The 21346-nt window shown below is 51.5% G+C and overlaps 1 protein-coding gene across 12 annotated transcripts in view; it reads left to right on the top strand.

The window, feature by feature from the left end:
* LOC118616167 (protocadherin gamma-C4) overlaps positions 1-21346 on the top strand; it is a 182207-nt gene that overhangs the window by 157290 nt on the left and 3571 nt on the right. For 10 of the 12 annotated variants that reach the window (XM_036241589.1, XM_036241587.1, XM_036241592.1 and 7 more), the window contains exons 2-3: positions 10396-10454; positions 18073-18161. In XM_036241589.1, coding sequence (XP_036097482.1) covers positions 10396-10454; positions 18073-18161 — 148 coding nt within the window. Of the gene's footprint in view, positions 1-883; positions 3470-4930; positions 7551-10395; positions 10455-18072; positions 18162-21346 lie in introns of those variants that run through there. The other 2 variants (XM_036241585.1, XM_036241583.1) reach the window with 2 other exon arrangements.

Here is a 21346-nt window from a genome sequence, read left to right as displayed (position 1 = left end):
ATAAAGAGGATTTGTAGGCACAGTGCTGTTAGTAGCTTGATCTCAATCATTCAGCTATTAAATTTGTGAACATTAGCATTCTGCCAGATAATGAGATCTAGTTTTTAGCACCTCCCAGACACAACTGATTCTTCACTGATTTGGAACATCTCCCTCTCCTGGCTTCCTCCACTCTGCTTCATCTCCTTCCATACTGTCCTTGAAATCAATGAATGGTAATTTAGTATATCACTAGCAAGCGTCTGAATAGAAGAGGTTTGGTTTCCCCTGCGTCTCCTGTTACAACAAAAATGTGTACTGCATAAATTTAATTGGTTACATTAATGTGTAAGCCTTTTCTGCAAAGAGATGGATACGTTTCTGACTAATCTGAGAGAGGCAGAATTTTGTGTATATGGCAGTGCTTCTAATGAGCTGTTGCTCTAATACAATTGGACCGAGCAGAAGCTACTCATTTAGAATATTGGTGGATGACAACACTGGCTTGAACAAAGTGACCAGTCTCAAATGGCTACTGCTCTTTGGGCTGCAGGTTGCTAAGGCTCTGGCTGTCGCTGTTTTCCCCCGCGGAAAAGGGGCGGGGAAAGTTAGTGTGTTCGAGGGGAAAAAAACCCCACATATATGTTTTCTGCCTCTCTATAGAGGTAATAATAACCCGTGGAAAGAAATGCTGTTGAGCAGAAGGAAGAGGAAAAGATAGGTGTTTTTTGTTTGGGTTTTTTTGGGTTTTGTGTGTGTGTTTTTTCTCCAATGCTGCGACGCATTAACCCTGCTGCTATTGGGATGTTCTCTGCTCAGCCTATTGGCTGAGCCCCGGAGCCGCTGTCTGCCAATCGGGTGGTGGGAGGCAGACAAATCTACCCCGCCACCAGCAAAAAACGGCGCGTAACCCTTGCGGCGCCGGCCCAGCCGCGCCAGAACTGGCGCGGGCAAAGGGAGATAGGTGTCTCCAGCTGCTGTGGCCGTTTGGGGCGGGTCGGATTCTTCTACTTCTCAGCACCAGGTAGAGAACTAGCAGGCGGCAGCAATGCTCCGCAAGGTGAGAAGCTGGGTAGAAATCTGCCCGGGGGCTACCCTTTTGTTCCTCTTTTGCTACCTGGGTTACGTTTGTGGGCAGATCCGCTACCCGGTCCCAGAGGAGTCACAGGAGGGGACTTTTGTAGGGAATGTCGCCCAAGATTTCCTGCTGGATACAGAGAGTCTGTCAGCTCGCAGGCTGCAGGTCGCTGGAGAGGTGAACCAAAGACACTTTCGTGTGGATTTGGACAGCGGAGCCTTGCTCATCAAGAATCCAATTGATCGAGAGGCACTGTGTGGGCTCAGTGCCAACTGTATCGTGCCCCTGGAGTTTGTAACCGAAGGGCCTTTGGAAATGTACCGAGCGGAGGTAGAAATCGTGGATGTGAATGATCACGCCCCCCGATTTCCTCGGCAGCAGCTGGACTTGGAAATTGGGGAGGCAGCTCCTCCAGGACAGCGTTTCCCCTTGGAAAAGGCTCAGGATGCAGATGTGGGGAGCAACTCCATCAGCAGCTATAGACTAAGCTCCAATGAACACTTTGCACTGGATGTCAAGAAACGCAGCGACGGCAGCCTGGTCCCAGAGCTGCTCCTGGAGAAGCCTTTGGATCGGGAGAAGCAATCAGACTACCGCCTGGTGCTGACTGCTGTGGACGGAGGTAACCCTCCAAGATCTGGCACGGCGGAGCTCCGGGTATCAGTGCTGGACGTGAATGACAACGCCCCAGCCTTCCAGCAATCCAGCTACAGGATCAGCGTGCTGGAAAGTGCACCAGCCGGCATGCTGCTCATCCAGCTCAATGCTTCTGACCCGGACCTGGGTCCCAGTGGTAATGTCACCTTTTCTTTCAGTGGTCACACCCCTGATCGAGTGAGAAACCTCTTTAGTCTGCACCCCACTACTGGAAAGCTTACTCTTCAGGGGCCCCTAGACTTTGAGAATGAGAATTACTATGAATTTGATGTGCGGGCTCGTGATGGGGGTTCTCCAGCCATGGAACAACATTGCAGCCTTCGAGTGGATCTCCTGGATGTAAATGACAATGCTCCCCACATCACGGTGACCTCAGAGCTTGGGACTCTCCCAGAGAGCGCAGAACCTGGCACTGTGGTGGCCCTCATCAGTGTGCAGGACCCCGACTCAGGGTCAAATGGAGATGTGAGCCTCCGTATTCCTGACCACTTGCCATTTGCCCTCAAGTCCGCCTTCAGGAACCAGTTCTCCCTGGTGACTGCTGGGCCCTTGGACAGAGAGGCCAAATCCAGCTATGACATCATGGTGACTGCTTCTGATGCTGGGAATCCTCCTCTGAGTACCCAAAGGACTATTTTCCTCAATATTTCAGATGTGAACGATAACCCACCTTCTTTCTTCCAAAGGTCACATGAGGTGTTTGTTCCTGAGAACAACCGCCCAGGGGACCTGCTTTGCTCCCTTGCAGCCTCTGATCCAGACTCTGGCTTGAATGCACTTATCTCCTACTCTCTCCTTGAGCCCAGAAATCGAGATGTGTCAGCTTCCTCATTCATCTCTCTGAACCCCCAGACGGGAGCTGTTCATGCTACTCGATCCTTTGACTATGAACAAACACAGACACTGCAGTTTGAGGTGCAGGCCCGAGATCGAGGCAACCCACCCCTTAGTAGCACCGTGACGGTTCGTCTGTTTGTGCTGGACCTCAATGACAATGCGCCAGCTGTGCTCCGCCCTAGGGCCCGGCCTGGTTCCTTATGTCCCCAAGCACTGCCTCCATCAGTTGGTGCTGGTCACCTAGTCACAAAGGTGACCGCTGTGGACTTGGATTCAGGTTACAATGCTTGGGTTTCATATCAACTCCTGGAGGCTCCAGATCCCAGCCTGTTTGCAGTCTCTCGCTATGCTGGGGAGGTGCGGACGGCTGTTCCCATCCCAGCTGATCTCCCACCACAGAAGCTGGTCATTGTGGTAAAGGATAGTGGTACTCCACCACTCTCTACCTCCGTTACTCTCCTAGTGTCCTTGGAGGAAGATGCTCATCCAGTTGTCCCTGATCTTCGAGAATCTTCAGCTCCCAGGGAAGGAGAATCCCGCCTGACCCTCTACTTGGCTGTATCTCTAGTGGCAATTTGCTTTGTCTCCTTTGGCTCATTCGTGGCACTACTCTCTAAGTGTCTTCGTGGGGCTGCCTGTGGAGTGACCTGCTTTCCTGCTGGCACCTGTGCGTGTCTCACTCGATCTCGAAGGAGGGAGGGGCTTCCTCCTTCCAATGGGATTCTCCGAATCCAGCTAGGGTCAGATGATCCTATCAAGTTTGTTGATGTGGGCGGTCACTCTCATGGCTGTACACCCTTGGCTTCTGCACCCACTCGGAGCGATAGCTTCATGATGGTGAAGTCGCCCAGTGCACCTATGGCAGGGGAACCTGTTCGCCCAAGCTGTCCACCCTCTGATCTTCTCTATGGGCTGGAGGTGAGATCTTTGCAGACTCAGCCAAAACTTGAGGATTATTGTGATCCAGGCATATGGCTGGGCCATGTCCCAGAGAGCATTGGTTTCTCTGTAAGAGTCCGTAGTGATGTCACCATTTTTGTGAGTGGTGACTATGTGGTAGATGCTGTGCTTTAGAAGTGTTTTGTGAATTAACCAGGGGGTTGTCGCAGATTAGTCCTTGGGTTTGGGTTATGCCCTTATCTGAGGGTAAGAAATGAAAGCAAGTGATCAAGAGCCAGAATACAGTGGAAGCATGCTGCCTGAATGTGGGAGCATGGAAGGCTACAGCACACAGGGATAGGGTGCCCCAGACAGTCACCTAAACCCAGGTGGCTGCTCTCTCTACTTTTCCTGAATGAAGGGACCAGATTCTGGACCACCTTAACTCTAGGTAATTACCATTGCCCAGTGGATTAAGAGAACCATATCTTTGCCTCACAGTATCAAGTACTCCCTAACCCACTGTGAAGGGAACTCTGCTAGAAATATTGAAGAGAGCACAAAGAGGAAAAGGTCAAAGGAGTAGAGGCATCAATGTGGAAGGAGAGATCTGCTGGTCCAGAGCTTCAGGACTCCCAATCAAGTCCCCACAGAGAGCTGAGCTAGATGCAGTAGATTTGGGACAGGGGAGCATTACCTCTTTGGGAAAAAAGCAAAAAGTGAATTCACTTAATGTCAAGAATCTGGTTTATAGATGAGGAGTTCATAGGGATAGCTACACTGGGGGTCTCTAAGTAGAGTTCTTCTGAATCGGTGAAATCAAAAGCCTAGATGTCATGCCTAGTTTCTAGTCACCCTCCTGGGTGACTTGGATCAGTCCCAGAAATGTTTCCCCCACCATAAGCTATGATGCTTATCCCATAGCCCAAGGCTGGGATCTCAGGAAAACTGAGTCCTATAGTGAGGAGCTAACACTGAGATTCCTTAAAGCATTGCTGGAAAGTCAGAGCAAGACTCTACACGATCCTAACAAATGTTTCTTCTCATCTTAGCAGTGGTTGGCAGGATGGGGGTGGGAGGCGGAATACATGGGCTTTGTCTCCCCTAGAAGGACAAACTTTTGTTGGTTCAAGCAAAGTAGTGGAAGCTTCTGAAATCATGCAGGAAGTTTCTGGGACAGAACACTGAGAAGTTTTGTACCACTTTGTCTTCCCTGTTGAGCACCATCTGAGCTGTCAAATTTTGCTGCCAAGGGGGCTGAATCAACTTGCAGCACGAAATGAGTGGGGAAGTAGAAGGCTTCTGTGACACAGATTTGCAGCCTGTTCCCAAGGTTTCCAGGACTGAGGAGACTTCATAATTGGTTGAGAGCAGACAGACTTTTTGGCCAATCAGACTCAGAGCCGAGGTGGGGGATCTGCTCTTCCTGCCCGCCTCTCCTCCCCCAGTTCCCCAGCTCCACTCATTTAATTCCCCTCCCCCTCCAGCCACCCCCGCCATTCGGTGACTAAGAAGAACTGCTGCAGGCAGACAAACCTCAGAGCAGTTTTTAAGAGGCTGGAGGAGACACAAGAGATTTCAGCAGCTACGTTCCAAGCCCTGGGTCTACCTTGGAGACAGGACAGCACAGAGTCAGTGTCCAGGAAGGAACTTCTGGGTCATGGGGCCCAAGATAACCCCACAGCTCACTGGGAAATGGCAAGTGCTGTGCATGTTGTCCTTGTGCTGCTGGGGCTGGGTGTCTGGGCAGCTTCGTTACTCAGTGGTGGAGGAGTCTGAGCCAGGGACGCTGGTGGGGAATGTTGCTCAAGATCTAGGCTTAAAGGTGACAGATCTGTTGAGCCGCCGACTGCGGTTGGGCTCTGAGGAAAACGGGCACTATTTTTCCCTGAGCCTGATGAGTGGTGCTCTGGCAGTAAATCAAAAGATTGACCGAGAGAGCCTGTGTGGAGCCAGCACCAGCTGCCTGTTGCCAGTGCAGGTGGTGACCGAACACCCACTGGAACTAAGCCGTGTAGAGGTAGAGATCCTGGATCTCAATGACAACTCTCCTAGCTTTGCCATCCCTGAGCGAGAAATACGCATCTCAGAATCAGCTGCATTTGGGGCACGATTCCCACTGGATAGTGCCCAGGATCCAGATGTGGGCACCAATACTGTGAGCTTCTACACCCTGAGCCCCAACAACCACTTCACTTTGAATGTGAAGACCCTAAAAGATGGGAAGCTGTTCCCAGAGCTGGTGCTAGAGCAGCAGCTGGACCGGGAAGCTCAGGCAAAACATCAGTTGGTGCTCACTGCTGTGGATGGGGGTGTCCCAGCCCGCTCCGGGACCACCCTTATCTCTGTCACTGTGCTGGACATCAATGATAATGCTCCAACCTTCCAGTCTTCAGTTCTTCGTGTGGGACTCACTGAGAATGCACCCATGGGTACACTGCTGCTCCGCCTCAATGCCACTGATCTGGACGAAGGCACCAATGGCCAACTAGACTATTCTTTTGGAGACCATACTTCTGAGGCAGTGCGGAATCTCTTTGGCCTAGATCCTAGCAGTGGAGCAATCCGTGTGTTGGGTCCCATAGACTTTGAGGAGTCACGTTTCTATGAAATTCATGCAAGGGCCCGTGACCAGGGACAGCCAGCCATGGAAGGCCACTGTGTGATTCAAGTGGATGTGGGGGATGCCAATGACAATGCTCCAGAGGTACTAATGGCCTCATTGGTCAACCCTGTCCTGGAAAACACACCAGTGGGCACAGTAGTGGGATTGTTTAATGTGCGGGACCGAGACTCAGGGAGAAATGGTGAAGTGAGCCTTGATATCTCTCCAGACCTGCCATTTCAGATTATGCCCTCTGAGAACCACTACTCACTGCTAACCAGCCAGCCCTTGGACCGTGAGGCCACATCCCACTACATCATTGAGCTGCTGGCCAGTGATGCAGGCTCACCTCCCCTGCATGCACCTCTCACCATCAGGCTCAACATTTCAGATGTTAATGACAATGCTCCCTACTTCACCCAGCAGCTCTATACTGCTTACATCCCAGAAAACCGGCCTCCAGGCTCCCTTCTCTGCACTGTGGCTGCCTTTGATCCAGACACTGGAGATAATGCCCGTCTCACCTACTCCATTGTAGGGAGTCTGATTCAGGGAGCCCCAGCCTCCTCCTTTGTGTATGTCAACCCTGAGGATGGGCGGGTCTTTGCCCAGCGTACCTTTGACTATGAATTGCTTCAGATGATGCAGATTGTGGTGGGGGTGCGAGACTCTGGCTCTCCCCCACTGCATACCAACACATCTCTGCATGTGTTTGTCCTGGACCAGAATGATAATGCCCCAGCTGTGCTGCACCCAAGACCCAGCTGGGAACTCTCAGTCCCCCAGCGTCTCCCTCGCTCTGCACCTCCTGGCTCCTTGGTCACCAAGGTGACAGCCGTGGATGCAGATGCAGGCCACAATGCCTGGCTCTCTTACTCACTGTTGCCACAGTCCACAGCCCCAGGACTGTTCCTAGTGTCTGCACACACCGGTGAGGTGCGCACGGCCCGGGCCTTACTGGAGGATGACTCTGAAACCCAGCAGGTGGTGGTCCTGGTGAGGGACAATGGTGACCCTTCACTCTCCTCTACAGCCACAGTGCTGCTTGTTCTGGAGGATGAGGACCCTGAGGAAATGCCCAAATCCAGGGACTTCCTCACACACCCTCCTGAGCGTTCAGACCTTACCCTTTACCTCATTGTGGCTCTTGCAGCCATCAGTCTGTTATCTTTAGTCACCTTCACTTTCCTGTCAGCTAAGTGTCTTCGGGGACATGCAGATGGGGATGGGGGTGGGGGCCAGTGTTGCAGGCGCCAGGACTCACCCTCCCGGGACTACTATAAGCAGTCCAGCCCCAACCTGCAGGTGAGCTCAGACGGCACGCTCAAGTACATGGAGGTGACGCTGCGGCCCGCAGACTCGCAGAGCCATTGCTACAGGACGTGCTTTTCACCAGCCTCGGATGGCAGTGACTTCACGTTTCTCAGGCCCCTCAGCGTCCAGCAGCCCTCAGCTTTGGCGCTGGAGCCTGATGCCTTCCGATCCCTCTCTAACACGCTGCGGGAGCGGAGCCAGGTGAGGGCTCGGCGCGACCCCTGGGGCCGGCAGTGGAAAGGCCGCCCATCCACACAGGGACCTTGAACTTGCCTCTACTCTCGCGCGCAGCTCGGCTGCTAGCCGCGCTTCACCCGATTGTCGATTGTCGGGACCGGTTGGACTGATTGCGCGGGACCAGAGGTGTGGCCAAACAGGGATGGGGCTCTGAGCCCCGGGAGGTGGTGGTGATTGTGTCCCAGGGGGATAGAATCGACCCCGACCCCAAAACTCAGAAAAGGCTGGGGCCAGCGATTTCTGCCGGGGTCGGTGGAGGCAGTCACAGATCCACGCCCACTGCCAGCCTCCGAGGCTCCGGCGCCGGCACGCTCTGCTGCTCTTTAGGCTTCCTCTTAGGTTTCTCCCAACTCCCTGGATCTAGGACTTCGCTGTTATTCTCAAACCTCTTTATTCCCCCATCAAACAAGCGCGTTTGTAGACAGGACAGGCGCGTGCGCAGGGCTCCCGCATGTCCTTCCGGCAAGACACATCCAAGGGCCACAGCGCAAGGCCCGCTCCGCCTCACCTGCACACACGCCCCCTTTCACTGCCCGCCTAGCCGCCAGGTCACACGCAAGGGCTGTCCCTGCGCCCCCTCCCCCTGCTATGGGCCTCAGAGGTACTCACCGCTGACTGCGCACCCAGGTGACAGTTCCAGGTCGTGGCCCTCCAGAGCCCTGGCCTCGGGAGCCTCCTCCCACCCCTGTCCCGGGCGGACCACTCGCCCCCGGGTGGGCCTGAAGCTAGGTTGAGGCACGCAGAGCGCGGGAGTGAATCCGGGTCCCGCTGGGCCGGGACTCTGAGTGGAGAACAGAGGTGCCTCCTGCCCAGAAGCTTTGGCCAGGTGGGCGGAGCTGCCCTTGGGTTCGAGGGGTGGCAGGGCCCGGCCTAGGGTGAGTGAGCAGGCCTGGGACCTCAGTTCCCACCCCCCCGCCCCGTCCACTCGATGGAAGTAGGAGCCTGGCAAACCCTGGCTCTGTTGGCTCAGAGATCAGTTTGGGCTCTATCATGACCACAAATGTGTCCAGAGATCTAGGTAGGCTTTGGGGGTGACCAAAGTATCTGAGACTGGCACATCCTTCTTCCCCTGGCTGATGGAGAGCCATGGCCTTCCCAGATGCCAGGGTGCCCTCATATATGGGGAAACAATAGTAAAAAGCATATGTTGCCACAACCCCAGGAGTTTTTATTCAGAATATATCTATACCTCGCCCTGCCCCCAATGAATCAGAATTGTATTTTGAAACAACGCCCCCATGCGATTCTTGTAGCTGATTGAGAGAATCTTACTACACACCTCTAAGAACCTCATCTCATTTGCTCTTCCGACACTTGTGTTGGATAGGCACTAGCATTCCCACCTCATAACTGGGTTTCACAGAGATCAAATGACTTGTTCAAGTTCTCATGGTAAGTGATAGAGAAAGACCTAACCTAGGTCTGCCTAACACCAGAAGAACTAGGAAACTGGACTGCTGGAGGACAGCAGGCACGGTTTGCATCTGCTGGGCTGGAGCTGAGGTGGTTCTTACCAGTGGAGAAAGCCTTCTGGGGCTCCTTGTCCCTGAGCAATTCTAACTGAACAAACTTGGACCCGGCATCCTTTTGCAGGTTTTGAATTTTGCCCAGCTCCTCTCCTCCCATCTGTCAGGGCACCTGCATCACCAAGTAGATTCTGCTATAGCTACAAATACAGTGGCTGAGGCTGGACATCCCTGTGCCCTGCCCATGGCACCCCCAGGCTGGTGCTGGTGAAGCCTGTTGCACATGGGATGCTAAGTTTCTGGGTTCTGCTCACAACACTGCCACCTGTGAGGCTCAGAGTGAGTCATTTGGCAGCCATGGGTCTTCCTTCTCCCCGGTGTAATCAGAGATGCTCATACCTCCTCTGCTCCTGGGAGTGAGTGTGAGAATTAATTATTAGCACACCCCAGAACTGGTGAGGATATGGCTCTGTGAGAGTGTGTGATGGAATAACACGCTCTCAGGAAAGGCTGGGAGGGCTCAGGAGTGAAGTGGCTGGCCAGAGTCCCACACCTTCATCCAGGTGGGGGCTGGCTACAGCTTAGCCCCCTTGGGAGCCCTGGAGACTTGGTTGGCTCTCCTTGGAGGCTGTGGGAGCTTGATCTCTGCTGGGCTCCATCCAGCAGTTTTCTGTCCTAGACAGAGCAGCCTTGTTCTCTCCTCCTTAGACACAGTCATTGTCTGGCACAGAGTTATGGGGGTGAGAGGTGTCCTGGGGCTTGGATGCCCTGCAAAGGCCCAGTCTGGCTTGACTCCTAAATTAATAATGTATTTATCTGTGGGAAGGAACCCCTGATTGCCAAGGGCCTGAAGGAGGTGTCCCTCTGAATGTATTACAGCACAACCCGGCGTGAAAAGGGTTACCCCGAGCAGCAGCCATCTTGCTGCAGAGGACGCTTTGTTTGCAGCTGAGGAGCTGAATAAATTCTTTCTAGGGCTGGTGGGATTCTATCTCAAAGCCTCCTCTGCCACATTTGGGGTCCTTCTCTGCACCCCTCTCCCTGGTTTTGCAGAAGACACTTTTAGCCCTTGAATCTCAGCTCAGAAATTCTGAGACTGGGGACAGGGAGGAAGGGGCTGTTTCATTAGCAAAGGAATCTGGGTTTGCTCACTGTGGTCAGATGAATGTTATTTAATCTCTTTGTCTCCAGTACCTTCTGAGACCTGAGGTATATTTTGTCTTTGAAGATGAGTCTACCCCTCCCCCATCTCACACCAGTTTCTTCTGTGCACTCCCCAGGGGTCAGGTGACATTCTGACTTATCCAGGGTACTCAGCCCATTTCCCTCTGTTTTCTCCACAGCAAGCCCCACCCAACACGGACTGGCGTTTCTCTCAGGCCCAGAGACCTGGCACCAGCGGGTAGGTGACTGCCTCTCAGCCCACCCTCTTCTCTGCGGTATTTTCTCAGTGATGACGTGGGAGGAGATGGGGGAGGGCTCAGCACACTGCGAATGGCTTCTTCCCTCAGTTCCAGATTTCAGGGAGGTTTTGGTGTATAAGGGACTGTTACACAGACCCCAGAAGGAAGAGGCTATTTTGGAAGCTCAATTCTCACACTCATTCCCTCCCTTTCTTCCACCATAGGAAACTTGTCCTATCTCTTGAGGGCTCTGTGGGACCAAAAGATGATTTTTAAGGTGGTCTCTGGGTGGAGAGGAAGCTTGTTAACCCATCTACTGCCTATATCCCCACTCTGGATTGAGCTGGGCTCCATCCTGACCTGGGGTTCAGGCAGAGGAACCTGGGGCAGGAGGAGAGGAGGGGCTGTCAGGAGTCAGAGCCTCCTCCAGAGCCCACAGGAAAGAGCAGAGGCAGAGGAGGGAGGGAGGTCAGGCAGCTGTGGGGGAAGTGGAGACAGCACAGCTGGAGGTAGGGCTGAGGAGAGAGAGCTCTTGGGCAGGTCTTCCTAGTCCTGTCCCTCCCCCTGGCCACACTGGGGCCCCCACTGGTCCTGCCCTCTCAGTCTGCAGGCCTTTTGTCCGGCTGCTCTACTATCTGGGCAGCCTCCCTCAGTCTCTATGTCAGTTTACATTCTCCACCTCTCCCCTTTCCTTGGTCTCTATCTCAGTTTCTGTCTTTATTGCTGCCTCTCTGTCAATACCATTTGTATCTACTTGCGTTGCTCTGTGCCTCGCTCTGCACCTGCCACAGCTTAGGTGCTCAATAAATGTGGAATCAATGAATAAATGTGACTTCCTAGTCTCAGTCTGTTTCTCCTTTTCTCCCTGTCTCTATCCTTGATCTCTGCTCTCCTCTTCTTCTTTTATCCTTTGCTAGTGTCCTTGTGTTCCTGTCTCCTGTCTTTGTTTCCCAGTCTCTCACCATTTCTGCTTTCCTCTCTATTCTCAGCCTCTCTGTGTCTCTGTCCCTCTGTATCTCTCTAAGTCTGTTCTCTGTCGCTTTCTGCCTCACTGAGTCTCCTCGGTTTCCCTTTATTTATCTCTCTCTTTTATCCTGTCTTTTACTCGGTGTCCCTGTCTGTCTCTCATTTCTTTGTACTTGTGGGCAAGCCAGTACACACAAGCATCCCCACCTCTCCCCCTCCCCCTGCCCCTCACACACAGAGCCTTTGATCAATGCTTTCCAACACACCCTCCCATCCAGGCTGCCCCAGCTGCTCATTTCAATCTGGTATGAATTCCTGCTGAGACAGGAACCCCCTGTGGGTGGGGGAGGAGGGAAACTTCAGCGGAAAGACCTTCAGTTGGTCTGAGGGGAGTGGGGTGGGCTCTGGGCCAGGCCTCCCTGCTAGAAGTCAGGAGCCTGGAGGAATCCAAGGATCCCTGGAGAGAGAGAGAGGCAGAGCTTGGACTGCCTTCCCTGCCTCCTCACTGGTCAGACTCTTGCTGCCCACATTTCCCTAAACACTACAGATACTGAGCCCTCACTGCCACAGGAACCCAGGAGACCTTGGTGTAGGGTGGAGGCTCCAGCTCCTGGGCAGGTTCAGTCCTGTCACTGTATCAAGATCTCCAGGCACTTCCTGGAAGGCCCCTAAGAAGGCAACCAACCAATGGTCTGGACTGCCCTTGCCCTGCCCTTTTCCCCACTGGCCTTGCCATTAGGTTATCCATTCAGTTATCCATCTATTCATTCAAAAAATATTTATTGAGCATCTGCTATGAGCCAGCACCCTATAATGGTGAACAAGCAGGCATGATCCTTGAACTCATAACTTTTCATGCCAGCAAGGAAGACAGAAAATTGACAACAAATCGCACACACACAAATGTCATTTCAAACCATAGCAAGTTCTGAGAAGAGGATATTGTGAGTGTAGTGGTGGAGGAGGATAGAGAAGGCCTCCAGGAGGGAGTGACATGTGAGCGGAGGTGATGAGAAAGAAGTACAGGGCGATCTGTCCCCTCCCCCGCCCCCACCCAGGCCATGTGCTAGCCCAGAAGCAGAAGTCACTGCTGAAGCTGGAAGCCCCACTGATTGCTCAGGGCTGAGCACCGTACCCCCACTCAACTGAGAGACTGGGTGGCCTGAAATACATGCGGGAGTTCTCGGGGAGCTGGAGAAGGCTCAGGAGCTCTCCTATCCTTCACTGGAGCGGGATGGGACAAACGGTTTTGATCCAAAGTGGCCCAGATGAAATAAGTGTTAGGGGCCCAGTCCAACAACTGCAACTTTCCTTCTTCATTCAGTAAACAGTAAGACCTACTACTGTAGGCCAGGTAGTATTCTAGGTACATAAAAAATATAAAAAGAGCCCAACTGGTGTGACTCAGTAGATTGAGTGTTGTCCCATGGACTGAGAGGTCCTGGTTCGATTCCTGATCAGGGCACATGCCCAGGTTGCAGGCTCCATCCCCAGTAGGGGGCGTTCAGGAGGCAGCCAATGGGTGTTTCTCTCTCACATCAATGTTTCTATCTCCCTCTCCCTTCCTCTCTCTCTAAAAAATCAATGAAACCATTTAAAATATATATATATATATTCCCTGTCCTCAGGAGTTTACAATGTTGAGGGAGACAAATATTAACCAAATAATCACACAAAAAATAAATGTAAGATCACAGCTATCATGAGTACTATGAAGAGAGTACCTGGTAGTGAGAGCATAAAATAAAGATTTGACCTGGTCAGGGAGCAGGAGAATGGCCAGAATGAAATGAGGCTGTGTTGGGATCTGAAGGATGAATACAAAGTAACCAGCTGAAGGAACCAGTTAAGAACATATCAGGTAGAGGGAAGAGCATATGCAAAGGTCCTGTGGTGAGGTATCGCAGGATCAACAGAATGACAGGGAGTTTTTTTTGTGTGTGCTGCCATTCTGATGAATAAATTGGAGTGAGGGCTTCATGAGGAAAGATTTCTCTTATTCAGTCTAACCCTGGTTCCAGCCCTCCACTGCCTTTCTGCCCCCTCCTACCCCAACATCTTGGCTACTGGCACACTAGGTTCAAAATAGTGCTCGTGTTGAGTTCTTCAGTAAATCTAGTTAAAGTTCAAACCAGCATGGGTCACGTTGCCTAGACAAAAGGGGAAAAGACTCAAGTTCTGAAGCTCTTGCTTGCCAGGTGCACCTCCTCCCCACCACTGTCCCTTCTCAGGTCATCCTTTTGGCTTCTGATCCCAACAGCTGTTGTCTCAAGGTCTGAATCCTGCAGGCCAGTTTTCCCTTCTCAGGCTGTAACCAGGCCCCACCCTGCAGCTGTTCCCAGCCTCTGCACAGAGGAGACAGTCTCCATTCAGCATCCCCTGCTCCCCACTCCGTTCTGTTTGACGGTTGCACACTACCTTCCCTCTGCCCACCTCCTCTGAGAGACAGGATCCCTGCTCTCCCTCCACAGCAACTTTTTTTTCCTGTTTTTAAAATAATACATGTTAATTATAGAAACATGAGAAATAGAGAACAAAATTTAAAAGTACGCGTACTTTCACAACCCAGGGAAACCACCACTAACATTTTTTTAATATGGAAAATTTCAAATCTATACAAAAATTGAGGACAATAAAATAAACCTCTATGATCCCACTATTCAGCTGCAACTAATTCCCTATCTTGTTTTACTTCTATCTCACCCCCACCCTCTCTTGACTTATTTTGAAAAATTTCAGCCATGATACTGTTTTACCTCAGTCTTCACTATCTTCAGTAGACAATTCAAAAAACACGTAGCCCTGGCCGGTTTGGCTCAGCGGTTAGAGCGTCGGCCTGTGGTCCAGAGAGACCCGGGTTCGGTTCCCGCTAAGGGCACGTACTTCGGTTGTAGTTTGTCCCCGGCCCTGGTTGGGTCGTGTGGGTGGCAGCCACTCAATGTGTCCCTTTCACATCGATGTTTCTCTCTGTCTCCCTCCCACTCTATCTGAACAAAATATCAAAAAATGTCCTCGGGTGAGGATAAAAAAATAATAATAATAATAATAAACATGTTAACACTAGCCCGGTCGGTGTGGCTCAGTGGTTGAGCGACGGCCCATGCACCAAGAGGTCGCCAGTTCCATTCCCAGTCAGGACACATGCCCAGGCTGTGGGCCTGATCCCCAGTGGGGGGCATCCAGGAGGCGGCCAATCGATGTTCTCTCTCATCAATGTTTCTATCTCTCTCTCCCTCTCCCTTCCAATCTCTCTAAAATCAATAAAGGAAAAAAAAACATGTAAAAATAATATCAACAAACTAAAATTAATACATTAGTAATAAGTAATACTAATAAACGAATATCACCAAATATCCAGTCTGTATTCAAATTTTCCTAGTTATATCTTTCTCTTGGTGAATTTGCTTGCATGCTTATCTATTTTGTATTTGGTTGAGTATCTCCACTTTCTTTAGCTCTTGTGATGCTATGTCTCTATCTGACCCCTTTTCTCTGTGCAGTCCAGCAACATGCATAGGCTCCTCTTTAAAAAAAACTCAGGTCTTAACTTAAGCAAATTGTTTATGAATTTGTTCACAGAATACTGAGGACTTTCAGTCCCAGTAAACTGGTATATTTCTCACCAGTTTATTTTTCTTCGTAGTAATTGAGTTTATACTATTCATTAGTATTGTAGCTTTTTTTGGTCTTTGCAACATATCACAAAAATTGCAACATATCACAAAAATCCCCCTCTGTCTATAAAAATTTTTTGAAAAGTCATTTAATTATTGCATAATAGCCCCACATATGGGGTGGACAAAGGTAGGTTTACAGATGTGAGTGAGTTCGTGAAACAGAGTTTATTCCCATATTATCAGTTAGTAGTTATTGTGTTATTTCCATACAAACAACTGTAAATCTACTTTTGCCCAACCCTATATATGTATATTTTAAAATGCTGATATTTGAAAGTATATACATGCATTTACATTTTATCAGGTAAATCCAGGCTGTTGTCAGGGGTGACTTGCCCAGATTTCTTCTCTTTTTGAGCCTGATTCAGGAAGCGTTTTATCAAAGCCCAGCCTCTGAGATGTTCCCCAACACACCCAGCACCCCCAATACAAGCTCCTTACATGGACTGTATCTGTCATCTCTTAATTCCTAGTGCCTGTCAAAGCCATAGACACATAGTGGATGCTTGGGAAATGGTCAGTCTCTCTCCTCCATTTTTATTTTTCATTGTTTTCCAAATCCTGGAAGAGTCCCCTATACCTACTGCTGGGGTCCAGGCCCTCCCTGCTGAAGCTGAAGCCCAGAACGTTACTGTGTATAAGGCCATAGGCTTTGAAGTCACATTAGGCCTATTTCCGGTCGCAGCTCTGCCAGTTACCAGCTGTGTGACTTTGGGAAAGTTTCTCAACCTCTCGGAGCCCTGATTTCATCTGTGGGAAAATAGGGATAATCATAACACTTATCTGCAGGTGGTTCTGAGGCTGAAATAAACTATATGTTATATATATAGTCGACCCAGTGTCCAGAAGTAGGAAGCTCTCGGGAAATGGTTCCCAAAGAAGTCTCTCCCACTCCACTCATCTGCCCAGCTTCAAAGAGCTGGCAGCCTGCCCAGGGGCTTGGCCTCCAACCTTCAACTGTTTCCCTAGAATCCTCCTTGCAGCCCCGCCCACCCCCCTTCCACTTACCTTTATTCCCTCAACACCATTGCCCACCTCCACAGGGCGTCCTCTGGACCTGGTATCTGACCTGTTATCTACCTCACAGCCCCAAAGCTCTTCTCAGCCCCCCCCCCCCCCAACTGCTGTCCCCATTCTGACCTCATTGGGCCCTTCATCTAGGCCTGAGCCCACCTGCCTGAACCCTGCACCCTTGGGCCAGCCCACAGAGAACTCGGTCTTGTGAAGACAGAGGTGACTGAGGCCCCCTCACTGGGTTCTTGTCCTCACAGAGGTAACCCTGACCCTCAGTCCTCCCACAGGAGCAAGAGTGGTCGTTGACTATTTTAATGAGATCCTGACAACACCTCAGTGGCTTCCCAGAGTTCTCAGGATGAAAACAAAATCTTTTTTTTTTTTTCTTTATTGAATTTAGAGGGAGAGGAAGGAAGAGGGAGAGAGAAATGGAAACATTGATGAGAGAGAACATTGATTGGCTGCCTCCTATATGCCCCCCACTGGGGATTTGGCCCACAACTTGGACATGTGCCCTGACTGGGAATCGAACCAGCGACTTCATGGTGCATGGGTTGTTGCTCAAACACTGAGCCACACCGGTTGGGCGAGACCAAAATCTTTAATGTCCCATCTGCAGGCTCAGCCCCTGACACCACCTCCCCTTGTGGCGGCCACACTGGATTTTCCTTAGTCCTTTAAACTTGCCCAGTGTCTCCCAGCCCCAGGCAGCTTACTCCCTCCGCCCAGGAAGCTCTCTCCAAACACCCCTTTTCCCAGACAACTTAATCTGACCCCTCAATTTTTTACTTTGAAATGTTTCAGACCTATCGAAAAATTAAAAGAATAATATAATGAACATCTGAATACTCTTTTTACCTAGATTCATCATTTGTTAATATTTTGCACATTTGTTTTATCTCTCTATATATCCAAACACACACACACACACTCACACACACTCACGCCCTCAAGTTCTCCCCTCCCCTGGTGCCAAATTCTCACAGTGACCTCACAATCTCCATGGCCTTTTCCCATTCATTCAGGCAACAAATATTTATCGAGGAACTTCCGTGTGCCTGATGGTGCCAAGGGACACCTAATAGGGTGCTTCCCCCTCCGCAAAAACGGAAATGACTCGATCCTTGAAAATTCCAAAAAAAAAAGCATGGAAATAATCACCATGGGGAAAACCCAGGTTGGGTTGAAATTTCTAAAGTCTCTTACATTAGCATTTTTCACAGTTATGAATCACTCCGTGCTTTTCTTAGCGCTTAGAGCATCTACAGGTGTGATAGGTTCTGCACTTGGAAGCAGGCAGGCAGTCTTGCCACAGGGAGCTGGACCTGGTGGGCTTAGGGATCCCCTCTGACCAGCTGTTTATTTGACCAAGGCAGAGGCTGGAACCGGCATTCCAGAGAACAGAGCCTTCCCAGGCTTCGCTCTGAGAGAGCTTGAGGAATTGGGAAAGTGCCTGGGGAAACGTTTGATGGCAGAATGTCTGGGAGGGGCTGGGGGTTAGCAGGGATGGGCCCTGATGTGCCCTGGATTTTATCCTGAGGGTTTAGCAAGCCTCCCTGTTCCAGGGTCTCCTGGGATCTCCTGCCTCCCTCACCCCCCTTCTCACTAGGTTCTCACACCTTTCTCTGGCTCCCACACATTCTCTCCTATTCCTCACCTTCACTGCCTTGGGGAGAGATTCGATCTCCCCACTGTGACAGTAAGCGCTGCCCTCTCGTGGGGGCAGGGGTCACAGTTTATCCTGCTCTATCTGTCTAAGGCCACAGGATCTGAGAGCTGACTTGGGGGACTGACAAATGGTTTCTGAAGAACTGTATAAATTACCCCCTACCTTGCTGACGGGGCGGGACTTGGGGATAGGGCGTGGCTAGGGAACCAGATTTGGGAGCCCAGGGAGAGGAAGGAAGGGCATGAGCTGGGCTGACTTGGGACACTGCTCACCATCCCACTCTCTCTCCAGCTCCCAAAATGGCGATGAGACCGGCACCTGGCCCAACAACCAGTTTGACACAGAGATGCTGCAAGCCATGATCTTGGCCTCCGCCAGCGGTGAGTTGTGCCAGTGTGTGCATTAGGATGGGAGACCGGGGTTCGGGGACATCCCACAGCCACCATGCCTGAGACTGGCTATCAACCTGCATGGTTTCTCTGAATCCTTCTGATGGATTTAGAGGACGCAGGTTGAGGAATGGCTGAGGGATTGGGAGTCCTGGGCGGCCCAAGGGGAGCGATCGAGGAGAGATCGCGGAGGAGATGTGGGGAGTAGTGGCTGAGAGTCTGGCTCCGGAAGGGGACAGCATCAGTCTGGTCCCAGCGCTGCCACTTACAATCTTTGTGACTTTGATCCATTTGCTTACTCTCTCTAAACCTCAGTTTCCTCAGCCAAGAAAATGGGGCAGTGACCTCAAAGGACTGTTGTGAGGATTAAATGAGATGATACCACAAAGCACAAAGTACTGGATCTGGTTACATACGCCCTCAGTCATGATGGGGCGGGGGAGAGAGTCCCAGCAGAGAGAACAGACTCGGGGTATGCGAGTCCGCTTCTCTTTTTTGCTGACCCACCTTCACAGCAGGATTTTGGTTTTCCCACGAGACTCATAAAGAACTTCACATGCAATAGCGATTCAGTTGATGGTTATTGTCCCTAAAGAGTCATAAGGGTCCCAAACAGGGGAAGTAGAACCATATCATTAATACTTAAGAGCACAGGCTTTGGAGGCAGGTCAGCATGGATTCCAATTCTGGCACCCCTGTTTAACTGCGAGTCCTCGGGCAAGCTACTAAGCCCCTCCGGGCCTCGGTTTCACTGACTCTAAAATGGGTACAGTAATAACAGCTGTCATTGTAGTGTTATGAGGGCCTAATATAAACTTCAGCATAGAATTGACAGAGAGAAAGGACACAATATGTAGTAGCTAAAACTGATTAATTATTCTCTTTATTGAACCATAGGAGTAGATCGAAGGTAGAATTAGAATAATGCCCATTAATAAGGACTAGCTTCGGGAGCAACAAATCCTGGGCTTGTGTGGAGGCTGGCGGGGTTAAGGCACTGGCCTTACATAGTGACTGAGAGTCCAGCGTGGAGGGTTGGTGGGTAGAGAACCAGGTACAATCGGAACAGTAATCACCATAACCACACCTGTGTATTGTCCCAGGCACATGTCAGACAAAGCTTATGGGCCTCACATCAACAAACCGTCTCCACAGCTTTGCAAAGCAGGTCTGATGACTTCCACTGGACAGACAAGAGAACTAAGTCACTTCTCTGAGGCTGAAGACGGGTGATTCTAACCCAGCCCAACCCCCACGTTTATGTTCTTTCTGCTATAGTGACCATATCTGCCTTAAGACCAGCCTCAGTTTCCCTTTTAGCTGCATAGGTCTAGAGGCGAACTCTCGCTGCCCTGCACTGCTCCCCCAGATGAGGGTTGCCAGACAAAATACAAGGTAATCAGTTCAATTTTAACCTCAGATAAACAGCAAATAATATTTTAGCATAAATAGGTCCCAAACGTTAGTACTGGGACGTGCGACACTCGAAAGTTGCTCCTTGTCACCTGACATCCGTACCTAACTGGGCACCCTGCATTTCGTTTGCTAAGTCTGGCAGGCTCCCCCCAGATGTCTGTGAGGCTGAGCAGGGCCAGGACTGTGGTTTCGAGGGGAGAAGTGGCAGAGGCCAGACGCCGAGAAGGCAGCTGGGTCTGAGGAGAGGCCAAGTCGGTTCTCGAGGAGAGTAAACAGACAGTCAGGTATATTTAGCTCTTGTGGCCTTGAGTCCAAAGGCCAAAGAAGCAGGCTTTTTAGCCTAAATCCAGATTTTAAAAACAGAAATGGAGTATTTATGGCCCCAAACCCTCCCAGAAGGCCCCCTGGGTCATTCATTGCAGGCAGCCCACCCCCCCCCCACAGGGCTCCCCGCCTCTGGCCCACACAGGGCCTGACCTGTGTGAGCCTGGGCCCTGGGGAGCAGACCCTGAGGGTGGAGGTGGCAGGGTCAGGCCCTGCTCTCACTTTCACACCCGCTTCCTGGCCCTGGAGCCAGAGAGGTTCCTGGAGTCCAGCCCAGCCAGGCCTGGAGCTGCTGAGGGTTAGAGGGAAAGAGGAGACCGCTCGGGAGGCTTCTTAAATAAACACTCTGGGGAGGAGGTGTGCTCTCAAGGAGCCTGCGGTTTGCAGTGCAGCTGGCTGGGGTCGAGGCCCCCTGGGCTGCTCTGGAGTGGCTGCCCCAGCCCTGGGGTGGGAGGGCAGGAGGCGGGGAGGCTATGTGCCTGGAGCTGTTTCCCCAGGAGAGGCTGGCACAGCAGAGGAGGCAGCACCGCATCCACCTCCTCCAAACCAGAGGATGCTGGTTCTCTTGCTGCTCTTCAAAGTCTGTTTCTCTTGGACCAAGAGAAGAGCCTGGTGCCTGTCCAGTGTGGGTCTTGTAGGGGTAGAAAGAGGGGCCACTGGAGCTTTGATTCTACAGGTCAGAGCCTGCAATCCAACTTCTTCCCCTCAGATTCATAGACAGGGAAACTGAGGCCTGGATCATGCAGCACCTCGGTCAAGGTCACACAGCTCCTTAGTGGCAGAGCTGACCAGACGGAGTGAAGGGTCAGCCTCTTTCTGTTAATACTCTTCTCCCTTCTGGTTCAGCTCAACTCTACTGCAGGGATAGGGCCTAGACCAACCAGGCCCCTGCTTCTGGGAAGGAGGTGGCAGGGGCTGGCTTTGTTGTTTTCACCCATTTGGGTGCTCCTCGGAGATCTTGACTGCATGCAGGATGCGGGTGGGCCTGACTCCCAGTTACCCAGTCAAGCTCTTCCTTTCTTTCTGTCTTTGCCTTTTTCCTCCGTTTCTCTCTCTCTCTCTCTCTCTCTCTCTCTCTCTCTCTCTCTCTCTCTCTCTCTCTCCTGAGTTCTGAAGCCTTAAATCACTCTTGAATTCTTGAATCCTGGCTCTTGAAGCTGGATCTGGTCCCCTCCCCCAACCCCTCCATTCCCAGGCTAGCAGGGGGAACATGGGAGGGGAGGGGGCTGGCAGTCAAGGTCCCAGCTCCCTCCTGGAGTCAATTAGGGGAAACAGAGGAATGTTAGTGCAATGAAAGGGTGGGGGGGGAGGAGAGGAGAGAAGGAAGTGGGCAGCTGCTCCCCCTCCCTCCCAACCCCTCTTCCCCTCCCCTGGAAGGCCATCTGATCCAGGCCTTGGGGACTTGAAATGGAGGCTGGAGAAACCTGAGCACTGGA

This window comes from Molossus molossus, unplaced genomic scaffold (assembly GCF_014108415.1).
Source record: "Molossus molossus isolate mMolMol1 unplaced genomic scaffold, mMolMol1.p scaffold_m16_p_4, whole genome shotgun sequence".
In the NCBI taxonomy this organism is placed as follows: Eukaryota; Metazoa; Chordata; class Mammalia; order Chiroptera; family Molossidae; genus Molossus; species Molossus molossus.
Note: the sequence above shows the minus strand (reverse complement) of the source record. Positions and strands in the feature narration are given on the sequence as shown.